At 36.6% G+C, this 25,747-nt stretch overlaps 2 protein-coding genes and 2 long non-coding RNA genes across 4 annotated transcripts; 1 reads left to right on the forward strand and 3 right to left on the reverse strand.

Annotated features, from left to right (window-relative positions):
- Window positions 1-917: 917 nt before the first annotated feature.
- Window positions 918-4,489, reverse strand: LOC149612277 (uncharacterized). Its single transcript, XM_089858558.1, has 5 exons — window positions 3,739-4,489; window positions 3,527-3,690; window positions 3,262-3,407; window positions 1,163-1,227; window positions 918-1,060 (listed from the first exon to the last, which is right to left on the reverse strand). The coding sequence occupies exons 1-5, from the start codon at window positions 4,487-4,489 to the stop codon at window positions 918-920; spliced, it is 1,269 nt and encodes a 422-aa protein (XP_089714684.1).
- Window positions 4,490-4,500: 11 nt separating this feature from the next.
- LOC149612278 (uncharacterized) lies at window positions 4,501-7,194 on the reverse strand. Its single transcript, XM_089858559.1, has one exon. It carries the CDS (start codon window positions 7,192-7,194, stop codon window positions 4,501-4,503), a length of 2,694 nt encoding a protein of 897 aa, XP_089714685.1.
- Window positions 7,195-19,413: 12,219 nt separating this feature from the next.
- Window positions 19,414-20,294, reverse strand: LOC149612279 (uncharacterized). Its single transcript, XR_016376392.1, has 2 exons — window positions 20,157-20,294; window positions 19,414-20,080 (listed from the first exon to the last, which is right to left on the reverse strand). It is a non-coding gene; the product is annotated as an uncharacterized LOC149612279 (long non-coding RNA).
- A 4,147-nt stretch (window positions 20,295-24,441) lies between these two features.
- Window positions 24,442-25,322, forward strand: LOC149612280 (uncharacterized). The gene is made up of 2 exons (XR_016376391.1): window positions 24,442-24,579; window positions 24,656-25,322. It is a non-coding gene; the product is annotated as an uncharacterized LOC149612280 (long non-coding RNA).
- Window positions 25,323-25,747: the final 425 nt, after the last annotated feature.

Consider the following 25,747-nt stretch of genomic DNA (forward strand, 5'->3'; position numbering starts at 1 on the left):
ATGCGATTAATATTTGATAATTTTCCCGTTGGCGTTTACAACCTGTTGCATTCTCTGCGGCATTGATGAAAACAGATTGCTTATGTAATCGGGCCGCTCGCCAACCTCTTCCCATGCGGCCTGGATGATGGTGAATAGTTCGTCCTTATCATTGGGAATTATATTGTTCTGGGATACAATCCTTTTCATAATCGCCCAGACGTTTTCGATTGGAGATAAGTCGGGTGAATTTCTTGGCCAGTTCATTACATCTATTTCCGGATGATTCTCATTCAAATACGCCATGGTTGCACGTGACTTGTGTATACTCGAATTATCTTGTTGAAATATAAATTTACCGTCCGGAAAATGATTGTCTACGACATGAGGAAAAAAGGTATGTTCCAATACATCAATATATTTATCGGAATTAAGGTTCCCTTCTATTCGCGCTAAGGTGTCAATTCCATGTTTTGAAATATAACCCCACACTGGCACAGAAAACCGTCCGCTCTTCTGGATTGAATGAATGTTAGCCGCATCATATCGGGTCCCTTTCTCTCTCCACACTCTTACGTGATGGTCCGTAGATGAACAAAATGTTGATTCGTCGCTGATGACAACTTCATTCCATTCGTTCCTCCAGTGAAGGTGAGCGCGCGCAAATGCTAGGCGTTCTTGTTCGTGCTCTGGTTTGAGATATGGCTTCTCCGCGGCGATACGACTGTGTAGCCCAACTTCACGTAATCGGTTTCTAATCGTTGTTTCCGACACTTCCAATTCCATGATGGATTTTACAGATCGAACAGTGGTGGTAGGATTATTCACAACAAGAGCAGCAATAACGTCGTCTTCTTCTGCAGTGGTAACGCGTGGAGTTCCCGGTCTTGGTTTGTCTGTCAATCGCCCATTTTCACCATAAGCGGCTAGCCATGACCTCACGGTTGGCTTTGAACAGCCCAGTTGCTGCGCAATAAAAGGAACACCCCGACCAGCCTCATGTAACGCAACGAGCCTATTGCGTTCTTCCTGTGATAATCTTGGCATACTGACTGGTGAATGAGTGAGACAAACTGATAGTCTTTATATAACAATTGAAGGTAAAAAATATATTCTAACACATATTTGTTTGTGAAAATGGGCGATTGACAGACAAACCAAGACCGGGAACTCCACGCGTTACCACTGCAGAAGAAGACGACGTTATTGCTGCTCTTGTTGTGAATAATCCTACCACCACTGTTCGATCTGTAAAATCCATCATGGAATTGGAAGTGTCGGAAACAACAATTAGAAACCGATTACGTGACGTTGGGCTACACAGTCGTATCGCCGCGGAGAAGCCATATCTCAAACCAGAGCACGAACAAGAACGCCTAGCATTTGCGCGCGCTCACCTTCACTGGAGGAACGAATGGAATGAAGTTGTCATCAGCGACGAATCAACATTTTGTTCATCTACGGACCATCACGTAAGAGTGTGGAGAGAGAAAGGGACCCGATATGATGCGGCTAACATTCATTCAATCCAGAAGAGCGGACGGTTTTCTGTGCCAGTGTGGGGTTATATTTCAAAACATGGAATTGGCACCTTAGCGCGAATAGAAGGGAACCTTAATTCCGATAAATATATTGATGTATTGGAACATACCTTTTTTCCTCATGTCGTAGACAATCATTTTCCGGACGGTAAATTTATATTTCAACAAGATAATTCGAGTATACACAAGTCACGTGCAACCATGGCGTATTTGAATGAGAATCATCCGGAAATAGATGTAATGAACTGGCCAAGAAATTCACCCGACTTATCTCCAATCGAAAACGTCTGGGCGATTATGAAAAGGATTGTATCCCAGAACAATATAATTCCCAATGATAAGGACGAACTATTCACCATCATCCAGGCCGCATGGGAAGAGGTTGGCGAGCGGCCCGATTACATAAGCAATCTGTTTTCATCAATGCCGCAGAGAATGCAACAGGTTGTAAACGCCAACGGGAAAATGATCAAATATTAATCGCATAATGAAATTAAAAATGAAAACGTATAAATGTATTTATCCTAATCATGTTCATAATTAAGAATAAATGTTGGATAGTAATTAGCAAAGTGTCTTTATTCTTTATTTAACTTGTTATGTTGGTTGGGTTTTTCTCAATAAAATATATACACACTCTGCATTAATTGCGTCCTTACTTAACCTTCAAGGATTTAATAATTCGTGCAGCTCAGCAGATTCCATTGATTGTCAAAAAGACCATAATTTGCCATCGGATACACTGCTAAGACTAGTGTAACTTTAGTATAATACTAATTTCGCATTGTAAATAAAGGGTTTCTTGAGAAAGGTTCGTCATCTTGATTATGGCGAATCCCAATTAGTTGAAGACAATGAACACAACCACTTTCTCAAATATAGGCACCACTTTGTGACCCATGCTATACTTTGAATGTGGGTATTCTCCTTTTCAGTGAACCTTTATTTCCTCCATCAAGCGGTTTTCAATGGGTGACATATTGAGGGAATTGTTTGGCCATTGAATTTCTAGATGGTTCTCTCCGAAATGCGCCGTTTTCAACCAAACGTTCGTGCAGACTTATGTTGAATCTGACATCAAGAATCGCCCACTAATCTAGATAGAATTCTTTCTCCACCCTCTGGCATTTGCGAACCATAGTGGAACAGAATGTCGCACCCGTGGCCATATCTTCACCGGAGGAAGATTTTAAGTTTCATTCCACAATTGTTGATTATATCTTTGTGCAATATGGCTCAAGGCATTGATTCCGTGGGGGACGTGTATTCAGAAAATTGCAATTAACATCACTCTCCCTTTACTGGAATGTCATTCGGTAATTCGGACGAGCTATGCTCAACTGTTCACCTTCTCTTTAAAATCATCCCAATCATTCAAAACCCCCTATTTAGCAGTTGGAAATGGAAAGTGGAGAGTGCAAAAAAAAAACGCTTAGTAAAAAATTTATTGAAACAACAATATAAGATACGTTTTTTTATACCCATTGTATCAGATCAATAATTTGCGGCTTATGATTGAAACAAGACGTCGCGAGAGAGAAAGTTTTTAATTGCGGCGACTGTACATGAGCTTCTTGGATAAGTAGTTCTGTGAGTCGATGATGACGTGGTAGGATGATCGGATGCTTCATAGCAGTTGCTATATTAGCGTGTTTCAGTCGTCCCCCAACTCTCAGAATTCCATTGGTGTCTAGTTCGAGACGCAGACATAGTATTTTGCTGGTGTTGGTCAACGGTGTACCGTCCTTCAATGCGGCTATTTCGTTCGCAAATGTCGTGCCTTGGGCAATTGTGATTAATGTCCGTAGTGCGGCTTCCAATTCTTGAAATTGGAGTGGACCAATCATTGTAGAGGTTAGCGATTGAGGATTTATCTTCTATCGATGTCTAGAGAGAGTATTGTTAATGAACCGACGAATCCAGGCTATTATGCGCCGTAGACGAAGAAGTGTTGAATATCTCGCAAAAATCGAGTTGTCCTTTGTCTGGGTTGTTGAAACTACTACGGTGCGTTTGGCTTCCTCTTCGAGACCCTCTTCGGAACAAGCGGCGGAGATTTGCCTTTTTTCATTCGGAACGCTTTCTTTGTCGGCCAACCATGATGGTCCCTTCCACCACAGCTTATGGTTGACTAAATTGGCGACAGCGATTCCCCTGGAGGCGATATCCGCTGGGTTTTCGCAACCTGGTACGTGACCCCACTACAGTGACGGAATACTTTCTTGAATTCTAGCGACCCAATTGGCAACGAACGTTTTCCAGCGGCTTGGACAGGACTTGATCCAACCGAGGACGATAGTTTTCCAGCGGCTTGGACAGGACTTGATCCAACCGAGGACGATAGTGGAATCGGTCCAAGATTTCATATCGTTGACTGAAAGTCCCAACGACTCTCGCGTAGTGGCCATGAGATCAGCGAGAAGTAGAGCGCCGCAAAGTTCTAGCTGTGGAATCGTCATAGCTTTTGCGATAGGAGTCACCTTTGTTTTAGCCGTCAGGAGGGATACGTAGATATTCCCATCTTGGTCTTCTGTTTTTATGTACACCACGCCAGCATACGCCTTCTCGGAAGCGTCGGAGAAGCCGTGAAGTTCGATAGTGCAATGTGTTGGCGAAGTATATATCCGTCGATCGATATGGATATTTTGAATTTGCTTGATGGTTGTTTGAAATTCTTCCCATTGAAGCTGGACGGACGCTGTCGGGTAGTCGTCCCAGCTGATATTCTCCTTCCAGACTTGCTGCATATGTATCTTTGATCTGATTATAATTGGTGCGAGCCAACCCATTGGATCGAAGATCTTTGATATTTCGGCTAACAGGTTTCTCTTCGTTATTCTTGATTGATATTCTGGAACGTTCACTTTGAACAAGAATTGATCAGTTGTTGTGTTCCAATAAAGCCCAAGTGCCCGAACCACCGAAAGGTCTTCCATTGATAAAATGTCTTTAAATTCTCGTAGCTCCATGGGGATTTCCTTTAAACATTCCACGTGGTTCGACGCGAATTTGCTGAGTGTAAACCCGGCGCTGTAGAGCAATGCCGAAGCTGAGAGATTGCTTTTACCGATGTTTCCACGCCTTCCTTTCCGCTCATGACATCGTCCATGTAAAAGTCTCTTCTTGTAATGTCGGCTCCCAGAGGATAATCGTTGGCACCCAGACTGGCTAGCTCCTGTAGTACTCGTGTCGCCAAGAATGGCGCCGAGGCCGTACCGTATTTGACGGTTAGAAGTTGAAACTCCTGAATTGGCTGATCTGGTGCCGATCTCCAAAGACTACATTGCAAATGGCGTTTTTCCGGTGCAATTAGAATCTGGCGATAAATTTTCGATATATCTGCAGTGAACGCCAATCTGTGTATGCTGAATCTCATCAAAATGGTATAGAGCGAATCTTGCACGACAGGACCAATCAGCTGGGCATCGTTTAACGAGAAGCCGGAACTAGTCTTCGCCGACGCGTCGAAGACCACTCTAAATTTATTAACCCGATTCCAGTCCTTCAGGATATAATGATGTGGGATGTAGACTTTATCGGCTGGTGGCTCTTGATTTGTCTTGGACATGTGTCCCAAGGTCTCGTACTGTTCCATAAATGTCTGGTGCAATGTCTTCACTTCCGTCCGTGAATGAAGTTTCGCTTCTACTTGCAGAAATCGTTTCCTGGTTGTTGGGTATGACGAGCCGAGAGGCACTGCCGGCTGCTTCATGGGCATTCGAACAACGAATCTTCCGGTTGAATCTCGATGATAATTCTTCTGAAAGTCCGCCTCGCAACTTCGTTCTTCTTCCGTCATTGCCTTCTTTTTTGGGACCTGTTCCACCTCCCAAAATCTCTCGAGATTTTCTTCCAGGCTAAGCGTATGATGGATTTGAATTTGCGGCGGCTGACGGCCGGTGGGTCCAGAAACGAGCCAACCCAGCTTCGAGTTGATAGCGACTGGTGAAATGGAGGTACCGGTTCGTTTCCCGTTGAGTAATATCTTGAAAAAGACGTCGGCGCCCAAGAGAATATCCACCTCCGCCGGTATATTGAACGCAGGGTCGGCTAATTGAAGACGAGTGATATGACGCCAGTTACTGGTGTCAAACTTCTTACTTGGGAGCTGCGATGTAATCTTCTTCAAGACGTAGGCGTTAATGCAGAATCTTGCAAGATTCTTGGAATCGAAATGCGGTTTGAAGTTTACTTGCGTAAGACCCCTGCTTCGGCCAATTCGAACTGAAACCAGTCCCTCTACTTCCGTATCATCTTTTTCTCGTCTTAGGCCCAGTTGTCCGATGCAAGCTTCCGAAATACAGGACACCGTGGATCCGCCGTCTAACAGGGCCCTGAATGGTAAACTTCCACCCTGAGCTGTCTTTACTCGGATGACTGCCGTGGCCAACATGGAGTCGTACTTTGAATAGGAGGTGTCTTGCGAATGAAAGTTTTGCGCTTGACTTGATTGGCCATGTGATCCTGTGGGCTGGTTGCCGGTCGCCGGCTGGTCATTTGACTGAGAATTGACGGTTTCCGAATGAAGCAGCGAATGGTGCTTTCGTCCACAGCTTTTACAGCCTTTCTCCAAGGGGCAGTCCTTTACTCTGTGACCGCTACGAAGACAGTTGAAACAAGTCTTGGATTTTTCAACCAGAGCCTTTCTCTCATCAACTCTTAGTGCGTTAAACTTTGGACATCGGTAATTGAAATGAGAGCCGGAACAGAAGGAACAAGTAGAGGCGCTGGGTGATGATTTTGTTCTGGCCTGTAGACTCATCCTTTTAGGAGGAACATCCTTCATCTGACTGCTGGTACCGGAAGACGATGCTGCCAATGAACGAGCTCTTTGCTTGATGAAGGCTATGAGGTCTTTGCTCTCAGGGATCTCGGTATTACTCAGACTTAGTTCCCAATGCTCCTTCGATGTAGGGTCTAACTTCTGAGTAATAAGATAAAGCAGGATAGCGTCCCATTTGTCGTTTATCTTCAGGGTGTCAATGGCTCTTGTGCATTCCATTGTCATGTCTACAATAGACCGAAGAGAGGTTGCATTACTGGTGGTTAGAACTGGCAGCGATGAAGTAAACCGTTTCATGGTGGCAATATAGAGCTCCCGCTTATTTTCGTATCGCTCCGTAACTGTGTCCCAGGCTACGGAGTAGTTGGCGTCCGAAATGGTCAACGATTTGATTATCTTGGCGGCGTTTCCGGTCAAGCTTGATTTAAGATACGTGAATTTCTGCGCATCTGATAGCTCCATGTTGTTGTGGACGGCGGTGACATACATGTCTCGAAAGGAGATCCATTCATGTACCTCTCCCGAGAAGGTTGGGAGATTAATCTTTGGTAACTTGATTTCTGCATGAGGACTCGTGGTAGGGCCTTGGCCAAGCTGGGGAGATACGGCTGCCTTAAGTGCCTTTAAACTGGATAACGAATCCACGTAGCTATTGAATAAGCTGTTCAATGTTAGGATATGATCATTAGACTTCTCGGGTTCGGCAGCAATGATTCTAATGTGAGCTTCGTCTATAGTGGTCCATGCCCTCTCCGCCTCCTGAATGAAGATTTCTAATTGATGGATGGTCAAGTTAGTCTTAGCGGTCTTTAATCTTCCGGCAATGTTGTTCAGCAGCATCTCGCCCTTGTTTCTTTCGGCGATATCATTCTCCAAGGCCGTGGCAGGCATGTTGAACTTCTCTCGAATTGGGTACGTGAGCAGCAACTAGAATCCCACGTAAAAGACGGCCAGCAAAGGATCCGGCTCGACGGACCAAAAATGTTCGTGTCTAGTTGAGCTCTTACCCGACTGGATACGCGGGCGCGCGGAACCACCAAACGAAATGAACTACTCAGGCATTTAATGAACACTAACTAAAATTGTTTTTATTACTTGGTTATATATATTAATGCTAAAAAATACAGTCAATCTACCAAAAAGTAAATCGCTATGATAAAAAAACATATTTTTTACAATCTCGGTTTTAGGCTTCTGACTGGTAATAAACAAATTAGAATTAATAACTGAACACTTATCGAGTACTCTCACTGGCCTAAGAGATACACTTACGTGTAGTCGATATTTTCCAAGATTTGTCGAGAAATATTTTTGTTGAAAAACATATGGCCGAATGAAGGCTCGTAGGTTTTCTTTCCCACATAAATCCGTCTTCGTTGATCATCCAGTTGTCTCTTTAATTGAAACAAATGTCCTTCACCCGAGTCCCAAAACATTTGTGTTTGTTCAATAATAACAGCTCTGCCATACGCCAATCGTTTTATGACATTCGGATCATTAAGGAATTGAAATGTTTCCACTCCTTTTTTCGACAAAGCTGAATACGCAGAATCGTTTTTCTAAAATTTGAAATGCAAAAAAAAAAATACTTCTGCAGATATAATGATGTCTGTAAACACCTGTCATGCAATCGACTCGTTTTTATGACATTGATTCCAAGTTTTAATAGAGTAAATTACTTTAAAGGACAAAAATAAGAATTCTAACTTTGCGCGTGCTCTAAAAGAAATTGTTGGAGATAACCAAGGCTTAACGAAGAGCCTTTGGATTATCCCTGATTAGTGATGTGAAATTACCGTAATTTTTGAATATGGTAAACATTACCGGTAAATTACCGATTAAATTTTGAAATTACAAAAATTACCGTAATTTATGGTAATTTATGTTTTAACAGGCTAATTTTGTAATTTTACGGTAAATTACCATTCTAAAATTACGGTAAGATATAAATCTGTAATTTACGAGGTATTTGGTAAATTACCGGTAATTTACGGAGGGTAAATTACCGACTCACATCTCTATCCCTGATTAAGTATTTCAATTTCAATATTTTAAAAATAATTTGGGATTCTGGTTTCTTTGGAACCTCGTTACCCACCGCCTCACAAATTTTCAGTTGAACTATTTTGAACTGCTCCGCCTCGCATCAAATAAACATTTCATAATCTGTCGCTTTAGAAAAATTATTAGCCTCGCTCAAATCGTTTCTTATTTTTAGCCACATCGTAGTATACGATAGGCTCTTAGTTTGACACGAGCCGTAGTAGTAGTAGTAGTGGCCGGGGTTGTCGCTTTCGTTATCGTCAGATTTTAGCTTTAAAGGAACACGATAGTACCTCAAACCCACCAATAGTGGTAGCTAAGCTCAGTTAGAGATTTTATTTTAATTTAAATTTTTTCACATCGCACCCGGTCATTAAACCCGGCGCAGCAGTAAGACACGCTACCACTGAACCATAGAGACTCGATAGAATATACGAGTTTTTATCCTGTAGTTTATTTGTAAAGTGTCGGGGATGGGGGAGGGTACCTCTCTATCTGTGGGGTTGGATACTTTTGAATTTTTATCTGTGGGGTCGGATTTATTTTTATTTTTTTATTTTAGGGTCTTTGAATTTTTTTCTTTTTATTTACGTGCTAAATAAATAGATAACGATGTGGCTACTATTAAGACCCAGCCCTTGGGCCTTCTTGTTAAAAGTGATTGATTGAGATCAGCCTATTACTCTAACTTTCAAACGGATTTGAAACATTTAAACTCTGATGTTTAGAGATGTGAAATTACCGTAATTTTTAAAAATAGTAATTTACCGGTAAATTACCATTCTAAAATTACGGTAAGATATAAATCTGTAATTAATGCGGTATTTGGTAAATTACCGGTAATTTTTGGACGGTAAATTACCGACTCACATCTCTACTGATGTTAATTAGAGACTAAAAATGACTAAATTATCGGCTTCATGCCTGGGTCTTGTCTTTGTTTTATGAAAGACAAAGCTATTCAACCAATAATTTTAACTTACGCTCATTAACAGGAAAATTTTGCTTCCCGAATCCATCGTAGGGAAAACGTTAGACGTTGAAATTAAATCTTCAATGGTATCAATTTTTGATGAATGGCCAGTCAAGAGTTTGCCAGTCAAATTGCCCGACCACGCCCAGGTCAGTACCAACGTCGCAAAAATCCAAACTAAAGGCAGAAATCTCTTCACTCCACGATTTTCCAAAGATATTATCGCTAAATTTCATTGAATATTTATGAAGGTTGTGTTTCCAATAAAGGAATAAAATGATATCGTGGTGATATTTTCTCATCAAATGGCGGTTTTATCTGGGAGGGGGTGGGGTGGGGGGTTGTCACACAAAACTAATAATACATATCCATGGTGACGTGTTTTTAGCCATGATGGGGGTATTAGATTGGCTTGGTCTGAAGAAGAAGATGATGATGATTATGTTTCATTCGTCATTTTAAAGGGAGAATGAAATAGGTATTTCTTATTTTCAAAGGGTGGGGATTATGATTTGTCTATAACAGTGCAATGCGAATGTACAACGCACATGTTAATGAACGCACTTGAGAGTGAAAAGAGATAAATTGTGTTAAAGTGATATTTTTCATTAATTGGCGATTTTAAAGGGGAAAGGCTTATGATCTATCAACGTCCCAAAACTCCAAACTAAAGGCAGAAATCTCTAAACTCCACGTTTTTCCAAAGATGTTACCGCTAAATAGCATATATGTATAAGATAAAAGAATATAATGATATCTCGCAGAAAATGTGTTCGCCAAATGTATCCAAAGAAATTGTGATTTCATATGAAACCTTTGATAACTGACACTTGTTTAATCGTTTGGTCTCTTTTATTTGGTTCTGGGTATCGGGGGGATATTGTCACATCATAGGGCGGTCTTGAGACACCACCAAGTGGATTTTGTCTGAGAGTTTGGGAGATTGTTGTCAAACATGCTAATTAAACATATCCATGGTGACGTCTTTTTCAACTATTTCCCTGAAATTATGATTGCCAGCTAAACTGTTAGCTAAGAAGAATAGTAAGGTCAGAAATACACCTAGCCATTTTAAGTAAGTTTGTATCTTTGAATGTGAATTTCATTATTTCATTTTATAAGTAAAAAGCTCTAATATCCGTGCGCGTTTTTCAGTCGGGAATTTTAGAGTATTTTAAGCTCTCCCACTAAAAAATCATTTAACAGCACGTCTTCGTTGAAACACCATAATGATTTGCATATCAAACGTTTTACTTCCCTTTTTTTCAAGGTCTCGTGCTTTAATTTAATCGGTATTTGATACGTACGATTCCGCAGGAAATCCGAAATGTAAATCCAGATGAATTTCGTAAAGATTCGAGAATTGGACTCCCTGAATCTCATTCTTTTTCTGGCAGCCGCAAGAGATACCAGTGAAACTAGTATCAGTGACGAAAGGTTGCAGATCCATACTGTGTTCTCGAGTCCCTTGATGGAGAGCATCTTTTGTGAACGCCCGTTTCTAATGGGCTCGCTTGAAAATATTGAGTAGGAATCGAAGTAACTAATTGGAGCTACATGATGTATTAATGCACTTCTCCCAAACGGGCAATATTGAAGTACAATGGTGTCTAGAATCTTAAGGAAAATGTGATTGACTTGATTCAGATAATAGACGGCCATCAGTTTTTCAAAGCGACTTTTACAAACAATAATTCAATTTTTTGTAAAACATACAACACGATGTTTTGTATCAGGTACTATGTCTCTTAAATTCGTGACATTTAATGATTATTTTTAAAAATATTCAAATAAAAAAACCTTTGAAGGACTATAAATATAAAATTCCTAGATTTGTAGTAAGTCGCTTTTTCTATTATAAAACACGAGTATAATCATTCTTGTACTTACACCATTTTCAATAGCTAAACTATGTTTCTCGTGAGTTGTTGTCCATTTAGTAACATTGATCTCATTCAAACGTCCTTCGACCCATTTATTACTCATAAAGATAAGTCTGAAATATTATTTCCAAATTTTGTCTTATGATGTTTTTTGTTTAGCTAAAATATTATAAATGCAGGCATACTTCACATTTTTGAGACTCAAAAGCACGTAACGACAAAATGCATATAACAAATTGTAGTACGGAGAATAAGGCGCCGTCAAGAAGTCCTTGTCCCATTTATCCAGCACCTATTTTATGTATTTATTCACTTTAAATTCTCGGTCCTAATAAGTTTTAAGTTGACCCAAAAAAAAAGTTAATTGCAGCGTCATATTTTTTACTGCGTCAACATTCACGCGTAAGATTTTATCATTGCTGTAAATCTATATGTGCACGTAAATATACTTAATTTGGTTAAAATTGTCCATAGTTGGCTTTAAAAACGTTTTCAAAAATCTGTGGCTATTGTACGTATAATTTTATAGCTTTGAAATTTTTCCTGACACGTAGCTTTAATAAAAAATTAACGATATTTGAATCTTTCTTGTTCTTTCTTCTCCCTTTAATAAGTCTAGTCAGAATGTTTTTCCAAATTCATGTAACATACTCGAAACAGTGAAAATATAAAGGGGATTTAGTTTACTGTTTTCAAGCAAGTGTCCTTCGACATGAAAATGTTGATGAATATGCTTTTTGAGTCATCTTTTAACTGAATCACGTTTCAATTTCATTTGCCGACTTAAAATTTCGCAAAGGACGTAGTAGATTAGTGCGACGAATAAAAGTTTAATCTTGGTTATTAATTATAATAAATAGTGATATTAAACTAGAATCTCGAAAATATTGGTGAAAATATTCTGGGTAAAATAAACATAATCAAAAAATATAATTGTGTAATTTCTTAATAAATGCTACGCTTAATTTTTAGGTAAAGTGCTTAAATTTTACCTCATCTGGAAATGCCAAAGCTAGATTGTAGCGATTGGTTGAGTTAAATATTTCTTCCATTCGGTTTTTTAGGGAAAGTTTAATTTTAAAATTAGGTAGACAATTAAAAAATAAATTTAACGTTAAATTATTAAATATAGGGGGACAAAATTTAAACAATCACTTAGTTAAAAATAGGCCTAAAAGAGATATTAACCTATTGGATAATCGCTGCGTCGTTTACCAAGTAAAATGTGAAACATGCGGCGAAATGTATGTTGGTGAAACACAACAAACATTAAAAAATAGGTTCTCAGGGCATAAGCAATGCATTAAAAACTATAATAAAGAAAATGGTATAGCGGTGCATGTTTGGGAGTCTAAAGGTCACGTAATGGATTTTAAATATCCGAAAATTCTGTATCGGGAGAAAAATTGGCGAAAAAGAAAGTTTATTGAGGGTATATTTATTAAAAAATCGGGAAAATTAAATTTAAACCAAGGTTGTGCTGAAGCAAAATATTGGGGAGTCATCGACGACAGGCATTTTGTTCAAGAGAGGGCGTGATATGATTTGTTAAAAAACCGAGGTCACCTCGTAAGGGTCACGCGCGTTAGATTTTAGTATGACTGATGAAGGCTCACGAGCCGAAAGCTCTCATCTTAATGTATTTTAATTAGGCATTCTACACCTAATAAAATACTTGTATTTAATTGCCATAAGTTTTCTCTTCTTTTAACAAAATTTAATTATTAACTTACACTATGGCTTCGAAAAAGTTTAATATTTTTAATTTTTTCCTTTAGAAGTTTTTCCTGAAGGGACCAAAAAGCAACAAAAATTAGAAAATTTAAAATTCTCGAGTCCACTCTATGGGATAAACTCAAGTTTGGTTTCAAGAATTTCGCCGCTTTAGAACTGATATCGACTGGTAGCTTCTAATCATGCTATTCTTCGCAACTATTACTAAAAGGTATATTTCTATTTTAAATGTGAAAAGTCATTTCATGGTTTAAACTCTATGCCAATGAAACGATAAACAACAGAAGATGATATATTAAACTCCTCTGCATAGTCAAAAGTAGTTATTATAACAAGAGGCGGCTAATTGGAGTCCTCGGCATTCCGGCCAATCTCCAACACACACATTTTACCCTGCCAACAGCAGGATCCAATTAAATTGTCCGAGGAGGGTGGAGCTAAAACGGATGCCTTACAGAGATAGGCAGAAGAAAAGCGATCATCAAGGGACGCCACTGATATCGCCCTTGCCTTTAAATATTGTTATATCTGTCCATTCGTGACCAATACGATAGAAAGAAACGGGGGTAGTAAACTATCTGTAGGGTGCGTTCAAGGCAGGTTGATATGATATACATCTAGCAAGATGCAAATACTGGAGGTACTCACAATTCACAAATGTTTTATTTGCTAAATACATAGTATACTAATTTAACAAGTTATTTTAGTCGCGAAGATCTGCTAGAAATAAATAATTGGGTTACGAGAGCGTTTGCCGTTTATTCCTTCAGATTAATCAAATTGAAAAATTCATAATAATTATGGAGCGAGATGGATTATGTCCATGTTCTGGTGAACATGTATATCAGATTCAAGCATGTTTAACCATATTCATGCGTGTAGATATCACTTTATCCAATCCTAAAATATATTTCGAAACAAATATAGCTTAGCTTAGCAGAAGGAAATATTAAAAATAACAACCACCAAGGACGAGATAATGGACTTTTAGAAACTATTACCAAGTTTCATTTCTTGGTTTGTTTTGTTTTGACATCCTACTTGTATTTTCGTATTTTAAATGAGTATTTTCAATATTTATTCCAATCATTATAAGAAACAATTTCAAGTCGTACAAGCTGTATAAATATTTTAGAAACTATTACCACTCTTCATTACTTGGTTTGTTTTGTTTTGACATCCTACTTGTATTTTCATATTTTAAATGAGTGTTTAAATATTTATTCGCATCATTAAAAGAAACAATTTCAATTCGTACAAGCTGAATAAATATTTTCAGAAACTGTTAAACACTTTTAACCATAAGTTTACGAATACTGTTTGGTATAAGTGAGACACATAGACAATGTGACCAGTTCTTAGCCACATCGTATCATGCAACTGCTACGATTATGCTAATACCTTTTAACTTCCTTCGCCAGATGGGTTCGAAACTTTAGTCTTGTAATTTTTACACCTAAACGCATTTGGCACAATACATTTTAAGATGAAAAAACCTCCATGCAAAATTTAGGGTGGCTTCTTGCGGGTCACGACGTCCTTCACTTAAGGCTTTGCCTTCAATATTTTTAATTTCCTCCTTAAATTGGAATGGATAATTATCTCCACTTCTGAAATTGTTGATGTAACGCCAGGATATGGTAGGTTTTTTAACGTACAAATGACATTGATACAACCAAATGGACCAAAAAAGCCAATTATATCCTGCAGTCTATAAATCCAGGGTGGCAAATATACATCAGTGCTGCCAAAAATTACTTGCCAATCTTGTAGCATTTGGAATTGTTAATCGGTACAGATATGTTTTTTGCCTTGCCACGAATTTGTTGTCCGATGCCCTTTGTAATCGATAAGTTTCATTTATCTTTAATCTCAGAACAGCAAGGCAAATGAAATGGGTCAAGAAGAGTTCATCAATGTTGCTTTTAAGTGATTCCCAACCAATGATGTTCGCATAAAACTATCCCATACAGTAGATACTTCAAATAATCTGATTCTTTGTAGAGTTAAACATCAGAAATTCAGAATGCAAGAATTCGGAATCCTCTGGAGAGAAGTTCAAAAGCGTTTGGGTGCAAGAGCTTGTTATTGTTCAGAGCTTCGTCTTGTCGAAAGTGAAATTCTCTTCTATCCTGATGGTATTTTGTAACTCCCTCTCGGGCTAAACTTTCATTATCTCTGCAAGCCTATCGGTTCCCACTCCAAAGCAAGCTTAATTTGCAAACGTAGAATGATGTTGAACATTTTTCCAGCATTCAATTACGATTCTCCGCCATTTTCCCCCAAAACAGTTTCCCCAATTCTCCTTTCTCAAAACAATCAATATTTTGGAACAGGTATATTTATTGTTCAAGAACCTTAATAAATTTCGCTTTTTTTTCCAGAATCTTAAAAAAGGTCAGCTTTTATTAGGCAAGAACCTCAAAGAAAATAAAAATATTTTTGAAAATCCATGATCCTACCACTTCCAAACCAAACCTAACCTTTCAAACCCAACCCAACCTAACCTAACCTTTCAAACCCAACCCAACCTAACCTAACCTTTCAAACCCAACCCAACCTAACCTAAACTTTACTAACCCAACCAAACCTAACCTTTACTAACCCAACCAAACCTAACATAACCCAACTTAACCAAACCAAACCTAACCTAACCCAACCAAACCAAATCTAACTTAGTTATGTCCTGCGTGCTCACTTTACCAACAGAGTCCAAAGGCCTCCTCGCTCCTTCATAACGTCTATTACTCGTTTTTTTACAATCGCCGACCAGACATCGCCAGTACATCCCCGGGCTAGGGCGAAAGGGGAATAAAAGGTTTTGGGCGAAATATTCTTTTTGGGAATCATATGGGATTGGGGAGTATGGGATCATACCTTAATGTTTACTCATTTGTTTTTCTTCAGCATCAGCAGTTGAGAGTAATAGCTATACAGAGTTTGGTTCAAGTTCCCATTGATTTGAATTGGGATTAAACTTTGCAGCACTAAAACTGATCTTTTTGTCTATTTTGGGATATTACACTCCAGCATTTGATCTTCATCAGAATCTTCAGGCATCTTTCGTGTTGAATTAAGCATGAAGAGTAGCCTGTCCTCCTCCGTTTACTCGATTTCCTTGTTGTGTAACGGGCGTTCAATCTTGGTACATGAATCTCTATCCTTCCCTCCTAAATACATGTGTTTCTAACCCCTTCACTCACCAAGCCCGTTTTTACTGAAAAGACGTGCACGGGACCTATCGAAAAATTCCTAAGAATAGGGGTCCCGTTTTTCTATAATTTCCCTTCGTGGTATTTTCCACGAAGGGGCACCCCCAAGGATTGTATTTTGGATGCTATTGAAGTGGACGGGTTTTTCATCATCTTCTCTTAAGTACGGATATCTTTACCCTAAACTAACCCGTGATTACAAATATTCTAGAGGTATATAATTCTCTAAGTTTTAACTGTTTAACACATCGCAGTTAATTTAATATTTAGTTGTAATCGATGCTATCTGGACCTACGCTATAGTTGTAAAATCATCATTCTCAACACGCCCAATAACTCATTTGCATTTATACCAAATTTTTAATTTGTTTTCACCTCAGTTGTCAAGGACATAAGCATTTGCAACAGATGGAAGAATATCTCTAAATGTTTGCGCAGGAGCAATATAATGGTCTAGCAAACCAACATCAACCAGTTTTGAACCAGCAGGCAAGAAATCATCATAGGTTTTAACAAGCTTTCGTACGAAAGTATTACCATTAGAGAATATGCAGCCAGTATGGCGTAATTCAAGATGGCGGCCACTCAAGGGGGAGGAGTCGAGTTTTCCCGATCTCCTCTTTTTATCTGTCAATATCGGCCACTCAAGGGGGAGGAGTCGGGTTTTTTCGATCTCCTCTCTTTACCTGTCAATATTTGATTGATAGATTATATAGGCTTATAACAAAAGATGGTTTTGTAGGAATAAAGACCATAATATAAAGTAAAAAGTTATTTTATTTTCTTTAAAAGTATAGGTTCTAATATTAAAGATATTTTTTCAATTTTCATTTTAAAATGCATTTCATTTATTCTAAAATAATTCCTTCTATCTTCGTAAGGAAGAAGATAAATTTTAATATTATTTTTAAATCTTACGTATGTCATTAAGCCTTTCTTTGATATACAAAGCATTAAGTTGTTTTCTAACGTAGAGTTCCAAAACTAATCTTTCGAGATCTTTAGTTTTGACTTTAAAGGTATGATAAGTTTCTTCCGTGTTTTCTTGGGATTTTTCAGGCGTTTTTTCTTCAGTCTTGATTTTTATATTTTTAGTGTACGTTTCTGTCTCATCAATGGTAAAGGGTATGTTTTTAGTAGGTCTACCTCGGATAAAATTACATTTGGGGAAATGTTTTAAATGTTCTTCGTAAGGGTTATCGGTCGGTTTCCAGGCTAGCAAAATCCCGTTGCATTCGAAACATTGAGCTAGATCATCGGTATGTAACGAATAAAAACCCGCGCTGCTTAAAGCTTTTTTATAGTTTTCATCTTGGGGCCAGGAGTAAAAAGAGTGATACCTTTGCAGCTCGGAGTTCATGATGCTGAATGAATATGATGATAGGTTTATCTGAGTTATATCCCCCTAAATTTACTACCCCCGCCCCCTTTTTTTACCCCCCCCCCCCTCTTTTTACCTTCCCCCTCCTTTAATATACGAAATAAAAGAAAACAAAATTTAAAAAAAGGGTGACACATTTATTTTTTTTTAAAAAATTACAAAGAGTATTTGTTAACAAAAGGATTATTCTTTACGGGCGCGCTTCAACATGTTTGTAACAATGATGTCATTTTTCAAGCAATCTCGTCCAAACTGCTTCATGAATGATTTATGGCTCTTTCTTTTTGTTCTTTGTATTATATACATAATACAGTATAGTCCGCATGTCGAACTTGACAGGCTTTGAAGTCTTCTTTTGTTAAAGGACCATTTTCTTGAATTTCTTTTAACAAATTCTTTAATCGAAGGGAGAAAGTTTCCTAAAGCCAAGGAGTCAAAGTAATACCCTCTTCTGTTTCCATCGAAGTAAAGGCTTACCCAATGGGATCCGTCTTTATAGTGATTGTCTAAATTTATTATAATGGATGAAGGAAACTTGTCAATTTTTTCGGGTAATAAATCACTTGGGTAAACACCTAGGAAATGTGGCGTGAATCGTAGAAAGCGTGTTATCTGATCGGCGTTCATTATTTGTTTAACAAACGATTGACACGTTTCTATTTTTATCTATTTGTAACAAAGCTTGGAATTCGGCTAATACGATACAGCTAAGAGTAGTGGGTGTGGGTTTTGCAAATCCCAATTCTAATCTTAATTGTCCTTGCTTCGTAGGGCTCCAATGATCAGAATGACTCGCGTAACCGTCAGGTGTTAAGTCTAAACAGTATATGGCGTAACCCGAGGCAAAGTCATCCATAGATATATTGTTCCCCTTGTCATTGTAGTGAGAGTTTGACCCCGAAAATAAAGTGTAATAGCTTCGGACAAATTGCTTTTTACTGTAGTTGGGTCTTAAGGCTTTGGATGGGTATTGTTCGGAATTGATGAATGCTGCTAGATGATTGACATCCCAATGTCCAAAGTCGAAGGGGTTACTATCCAATGTTCCATTGTAAGCGGTATGCTTTACAATAGCAACTGTAATCCGTGAGGGTTGGGTACCCAGGTAGATGTTTCCGATTGATGTGTTTAAGATATTAGGCGAGATTGTAAATATTTTAGTTTCCGTTCTAGTGTAACTATATTGGGCTGGTTTAATACTTAAGGCTTGTTCATGAGCAATTAGAATTTTAGGGGCTAATTGCAACTGGCGTGGCTAAACCATTTGTATTGTTATCAATGGAATCTGTATTTGGAGTGATTTATGACTCACACAAACGTGTTAAGACATTCCATCGGCTTTTTTATTTATACGTAACCATGTTCAGACGTTCTATGGTAGATCGTGAAAGATAGGCTTATGCTATTTTAGGCTTATTCTATGGTAGATCCTGGTAGGCCTATATGCTGTATTAGTTCTTGAAAGATAGGCTTTTGCTAGGTATATTCTTTGGTAAATGCTGACAAAATATAGTCTTATGCTAGGTTATTCTATGGTAGATCCTAAAGAAAGATAGGCTTCTGCTAAGTTATTCTATGTTCGATCAGGAATGATTGGTCTATGCTAGGTTATTCTATGCTAGATCCTGAAACACAGGCTTATGCTAGGTTATTCTAGTTGTATAGGTTGAAGAATCAGAGTTTGATTACTAACGGTTTTTCATACGATTACTACTAAAATACACATGAATATTGATTAAAATACTGGCATTTATATAAAACTACCTAAAAGACACGATTTTTACCCTGCACAAGTGTCTTATTAGAAATTAATACTGAATTCCATACGAATATTACTAAACTACAAGGGATTTATATAAAATACATGCAAAAGTTATAGCTGAATTCTGGCTAAAATACACATGAATATTTATTAAAATACTGGCGTTTCCTTAATACTACCTAAAAAACACCAATTTTACCATACACTAGTGGCTTATTATAAACTAATGCTGAATTTCATACAAATGATACTAAATTACAAGGGATTTATATACATTACATGCAAAAGTTATAGCTGACTACTACTAAAATACACATGAATATTTATTAAAATATTGGCATTTCCTTAATACTACCTAAAAAACACCAATTTTACCATACACTAGTGGCTTATTATAAACTAATGCTGAATTTCATACAAATGATACTAAATTACAAGGGATTTATATACATTACATGCAAAAATTATAGCTGACTACTACTAAAATACACATGAATATTGATTAAAATACTGGCATTTATATAATCCTCCCAAAAAAAAAAAACAATTTTACCCTGCACTAACGAATACGGAATTTCATACGAATATTACTAAACTACAAGGGATTTATATAAAATACATGCAAAAGTTATAGCTGAATACAGGCTAAAATACACATGAATATGGATTAAAATACAAACATTGTTATAATGCAAAGTGAAACATGCCCTTTTTTATGAAGCAAAAGTTGATTTATATTAACTATGATGCTTCCACAATTCTATTTCATCTCGAAAGTCACTGCTGTACCTGATTTAAACCTCTGGTGAATCATCTTTCCAATTGTAACACGGGCACAAGTCCTTAATTCGGTATTTAAACTCACCGCACAGAGTACAAAAGTTTCGCTCGTCAAGAAGATGTCTTCGCTTTTTTTGGGTCGACATACGGATAAGGTTTTTAGACTGAACTAAAACACAACGTCTGAAGTGCGCACAATCACGTGATGTGCAGAAATAATTTAATTGGCTGCAGTCAGGCACGTCTTTTAAAGTCCCATCACAATGAGGGCAGTGTAGATGACTCGTACGTGGCATGGGGACATACCCTAGTTTTTTGAGGTTTCCATGAACATTTTCGGCCATACCGAAAGAGACGTGGTCAGATGAATGAAATATACCGGAATATTGCTTATTATGCTAAAAAACTTACCGATCTGAACATTTCAGAGTAAAGTATACACGAATATGGCTAGACCGTTTCATATGTTTTCTATTTAGCACACATTTTAAGGGACATTTTTACAAAAAAAAAGATGTAGATACTCAAAGTCAACTAGTACAGATTTCATGTTATCTAGAAGGTAGTTTCCTAAATGATGATTCTCCAAATGGTTGGAGAGCGGTTTATATACTTTTCAAAGTCCTTTCACTAAGTATATTAGCTATAGAATATAAATCACATGACGGAGGGGGGGGGGGTGGCATGCTGAAACACGTATGACAATAGCTCTTAAGAGGTCCAATCGTTGTCCAAAAATTGATAGTAGGTATAACAATAGAACTGTGTTTTCGACAGAAGGTTAAAAATGCAGAGACAACAATCTCTTTTTAATGTCAGGCGGTCAAACATTCTTCACAAAAGGTATATTGACAGATGTCTTAAAAGGGGATGTAAAGGTAAATAATGAAAAATACGCCTACAATCAAACCATACAATTCAACAAAAGGATTAATTATAACAAAGGAATTGATGCGTCATTCTATTAGTGGGTTTTACGACAGTAAACTTTGGTCTCCGAAGATGCATTGTTAAGAAAAAATTTCTTCAATCAATCAAATATAGACAGGTCTATTGAAATGCTAGGAGTAATAGACAAATAGGTCAAGATTACTATTGTATAATTTATTTACTGGTAAACTATTATGGAGTCAAGTACAAAAAAGTCGTCAAGAATACGTCAGATCTTGGAGATTAACCCTCCAAAAACTACTTATTGTATTATTTATTTTATTGATTTTAGGGGTACTGGAATTCCTTAATCTCTGGTTTCTGAATGTTGACATAAAAATACGCTTACAGTCTAACAATAGGACAGTCAAGGTCAATAGAGTAATTCGCAAAGCACCAAGGGCGAAGGCATCTTCATTTATAGTATTTATAATAAAAGAATTTAGCTTGAATAAGAAAAATATATCGTTGAATTGTTCAATCAAATATTGACAGGCCTATTTTTTTTAAAAAAATGGGTGAGTAATCCATAGGAATATAATCAACAGGGAAGGGGGAAAAGTATTGGATAAATAAGATGATCGTATAGTTGTTCAATTTATCTATCCATAGATCACTAGGTAGAGTAGGATGGAAGCACCTTACGTATAACCAAAGGAGAAAATGTAATAGATAATAGCTAGGCATCCTAAAATACAATGGAACTGAAGGGTGGAGAAGCCGAGAAGATATATTCAGCAGGGGGAAGGTGTGGAGGATGTTCGACAAATAAGATCTAACCATAGATTAATAGGTTGAATTGTAGAATGACGATCCCTTAAGTATAACACAAGGAGAAAATGTATTAGACAAATCACAAAATGTTACTGTTTCGTGTATTCTGTTATATAACCATTTATAAAATCAATATCAGTTATAAAAGTATACAAAAACATTTTTTGATAATTTTTTTAAACTTTAATTTTTTATAATTTTTTTCTTAACTTTAATTTAAACTTTTTTCCTTAACTTTATTTTAAACTTTTTTCATTTCTTTTCTTAACTTTATTTTAAACTTTTTTCATTTCTTTTCTTAACTTTATTTTAAACTAATTTTTTAACAAAATACTTTTCAAACACATCTGCACAGATTTTTTCTGGTTTTTAGTACTTTTTTCCTTTTTTAAACATTGTAATAACTATCAAAGACTTTCGTTGTTGAATATAACGATAATCTTTATTAAAGTGTATTAGATATGCAAATTTATTATAATATCGCCAATCTAAAAGAACATATTCTTAAAGATAGTGTAAAATTATCAAATTTGCAGGAGGAAAAAATGGTGAAGAAGGGCAAGTGTATTATCCCTCCCTCTACAGAGGGAGGGATAACCGCCTTCAACCTGAAGTCGGACTTGCCCTTCTTCACCATTTTTTCCTCCTGCAAATTTGATAATTTTACACTATCTTTAAGAATATGTTCTTTTAGATTGGCGATATTATAATAAATTTGCATATCTAATACACTTTAATAAAGATTATCGTTATATTCAACAACGAAAGTCTTTGATAGTTATTACAATGTTTAAAAAAGGAAAAAAGTACTAAAAACCAGAAAAAATCTGTGCAGATGTGTTTGAAAAGTATTTTGTTAAAAAATTAGTTTAAAATAAAGTTAAGAAAAGAAATGAAAAAAGTTTAAAATAAAGTTAAGAAAAGAAATGAAAAAAGTTTAAAATAAAGTTAAGGAAAAAAGTTTAAATTAAAGTTAAGAAAAAAATTATAAAAAATTAAAGTTTAAAAAAATTATCAAAAAATGTTTTTGTATACTTTTATAACTGATATTGATTTTATAAATGGTTATATAACAGAATACACGAAACAGTAACATTTTGTGATTTGTCTAATACATTTTCTCCTTGTGTTATACTTAAGGGATCGTCATTCTACAATTCAACCTATTAATCTATGGTTAGATCTTATTTGTCGAACATCCTCCACACCTTCCCCCTGCTGAATATATCTTCTCGGCTTCTCCACCCTTCAGTTCCATTGTATTTTAGGATGCCTAGCTATTATCTATTACATTTTCTCCTTTGGTTATACGTAAGGTGCTTCCATCCTACTCTACCTAGTGATCTATGGATAGATAAATTGAACAACTATACGATCATCTTATTTATCCAATACTTTTCCCCCTTCCCTGTTGATTATATTCCTATGGATTACTCACCCATTTTTTTAAAAAAAATAGGCCTGTCAATATTTGATTGAACAATTCAACGATATATTTTTCTTATTCAAGCTAAATTCTTTTATTATAAATACTATAAATGAAGATGCCTTCGCCCTTGGTGCTTTGCGAATTACTCTATTGACCTTGACTGTCCTATTGTTAGACTGTAAGCGTATTTTTATGTCAACATTCAGAAACCAGAGATTAAGGAATTCCAGTACCCCTAAAATCAATAAAATAAATAATACAATAAGTAGTTTTTGGAGGGTTAATCTCCAAGATCTGACGTATTCTTGACGACTTTTTTGTACTTGACTCCATAATAGTTTACCAGTAAATAAATTATACAATAGTAATCTTGACCTATTTGTCTATTACTCCTAGCATTTCAATAGACCTGTCTATATTTGATTGATTGAAGAAATTTTTTCTTAACAATGCATCTTCGGAGACCAAAGTTTACTGTCGTAAAACCCACTAATAGAATGACGCATCAATTCCTTTGTTATAATTAATCCTTTTGTTGAATTGTATGGTTTGATTGTAGGCGTATTTTTCATTATTTACCTTTACATCCCCTTTTAAGACATCTGTCAATATACCTTTTGTGAAGAATGTTTGACCGCCTGACATTAAAAAGAGATTGTTGTCTCTGCATTTTTAACCTTCTGTCGAAAACACAGTTCTATTGTTATACCTACTATCAATTTTTGGACAACGATTGGACCTCTTAAGAGCTATTGTCATACGTGTTTCAGCATGCCACCCCCCCCCCCCCCTCCGTCATGTGATTTATATTCTATAGCTAATATACTTAGTGAAAGGACTTTGAAAAGTATATAAACCGCTCTCCAACCATTTGGAGAATCATCATTTAGGAAACTACCTTCTAGATAACATGAAATCTGTACTAGTTGACTTTGAGTATCTACATCTTTTTTTTTGTAAAAATGTCCCTTAAAATGTGTGCTAAATAGAAAACATATGAAACGGTCTAGCCATATTCGTGTATACTTTACTCTGAAATGTTCAGATCGGTAAGTTTTTTAGCATAATAAGCAATATTCCGGTATATTTCATTCATCTGACCACGTCTCTTTCGGTATGGCCGAAAATGTTCATGGAAACCTCAAAAAACTAGGGTATGTCCCCATGCCACGTACGAGTCATCTACACTGCCCTCATTGTGATGGGACTTTAAAAGACGTGCCTGACTGCAGCCAATTAAATTATTTCTGCACATCACGTGATTGTGCGCACTTCAGACGTTGTGTTTTAGTTCAGTCTAAAAACCTTATCCGTATGTCGACCCAAAAAAAGCGAAGACATCTTCTTGACGAGCGAAACTTTTGTACTCTGTGCGGTGAGTTTAAATACCGAATTAAGGACTTGTGCCCGTGTTACAATTGGAAAGATGATTCACCAGAGGTTTAAATCAGGTACAGCAGTGACTTTCGAGATGAAATAGAATTGTGGAAGCATCATAGTTAATATAAATCAACTTTTGCTTCATAAAAAAGGGCATGTTTCACTTTGCATTATAACAATGTTTGTATTTTAATCCATATTCATGTGTATTTTAGCCTGTATTCAGCTATAACTTTTGCATGTATTTTATATAAATCCCTTGTAGTTTAGTAATATTCGTATGAAATTCCGTATTCGTTAGTGCAGGGTAAAATTGTTTTTTTTTTTTGGGAGGATTATATAAATGCCAGTATTTTAATCAATATTCATGTGTATTTTAGTAGTAGTCAGCTATAATTTTTGCATGTAATGTATATAAATCCCTTGTAATTTAGTATCATTTGTATGAAATTCAGCATTAGTTTATAATAAGCCACTAGTGTATGGTAAAATTGGTGTTTTTTAGGTAGTATTAAGGAAATGCCAATATTTTAATAAATATTCATGTGTATTTTAGTAGTAGTCAGCTATAACTTTTGCATGTAATGTATATAAATCCCTTGTAATTTAGTATCATTTGTATGAAATTCAGCATTAGTTTATAATAAGCCACTAGTGTATGGTAAAATTGGTGTTTTTTAGGTAGTATTAAGGAAACGCCAGTATTTTAATAAATATTCATGTGTATTTTAGCCAGAATTCAGCTATAACTTTTGCATGTATTTTATATAAATCCCTTGTAGTTTAGTAATATTCGTATGGAATTCAGTATTAATTTCTAATAAGACACTTGTGCAGGGTAAAAATCGTGTCTTTTAGGTAGTTTTATATAAATGCCAGTATTTTAATCAATATTCATGTGTATTTTAGTAGTAATCGTATGAAAAACCGTTAGTAATCAAACTCTGATTCTTCAACCTATACAACTAGAATAACCTAGCATAAGCCTGTGTTTCAGGATCTAGCATAGAATAACCTAGCATAGACCAATCATTCCTGATCGAACATAGAATAACTTAGCAGAAGCCTATCTTTCTTTAGGATCTACCATAGAATAACCTAGCATAAGACTATATTTTGTCAGCATTTACCAAAGAATATACCTAGCAAAAGCCTATCTTTCA

The sequence above is a fragment of the Phalangium opilio genome, unplaced genomic scaffold (genome assembly GCF_054372755.1).
Source record: "Phalangium opilio isolate 3A_F unplaced genomic scaffold, DU_Popi_V2 ptg000246l_1, whole genome shotgun sequence".
Classification (NCBI taxonomy): domain Eukaryota; kingdom Metazoa; phylum Arthropoda; class Arachnida; order Opiliones; family Phalangiidae; genus Phalangium; species Phalangium opilio.

What these genes read in the sequence shown, in the direction of transcription:
- LOC149612278 (XM_089858559.1), bottom strand. Translation starts at nt 7,194, where the DNA reads ATGCCTGCCACGGCCTTGGAGAATGATATCGCCGAAAGAAACAAGGGC.
- LOC149612277 (XM_089858558.1), bottom strand. Translation starts at nt 4,489, where the DNA reads ATGGAGCTACGAGAATTTAAAGACATTTTATCAATGGAAGACCTTTCG. An exon ending in AAGAGGAAGCCAAACGCACC is followed by an intron (nt 3,408 to 3,526) that starts GTAGTAGTTTCA and finishes TACTCTCTCTAG; the next exon opens with ACATCGATAGAAGATAAATC. An exon ending in CGTCGTCTTCTTCTGCAGTG is followed by an intron (nt 1,061 to 1,162) that starts GTAACGCGTGGA and finishes TGTTATATAAAG; the next exon opens with ACTATCAGTTTGTCTCACTC.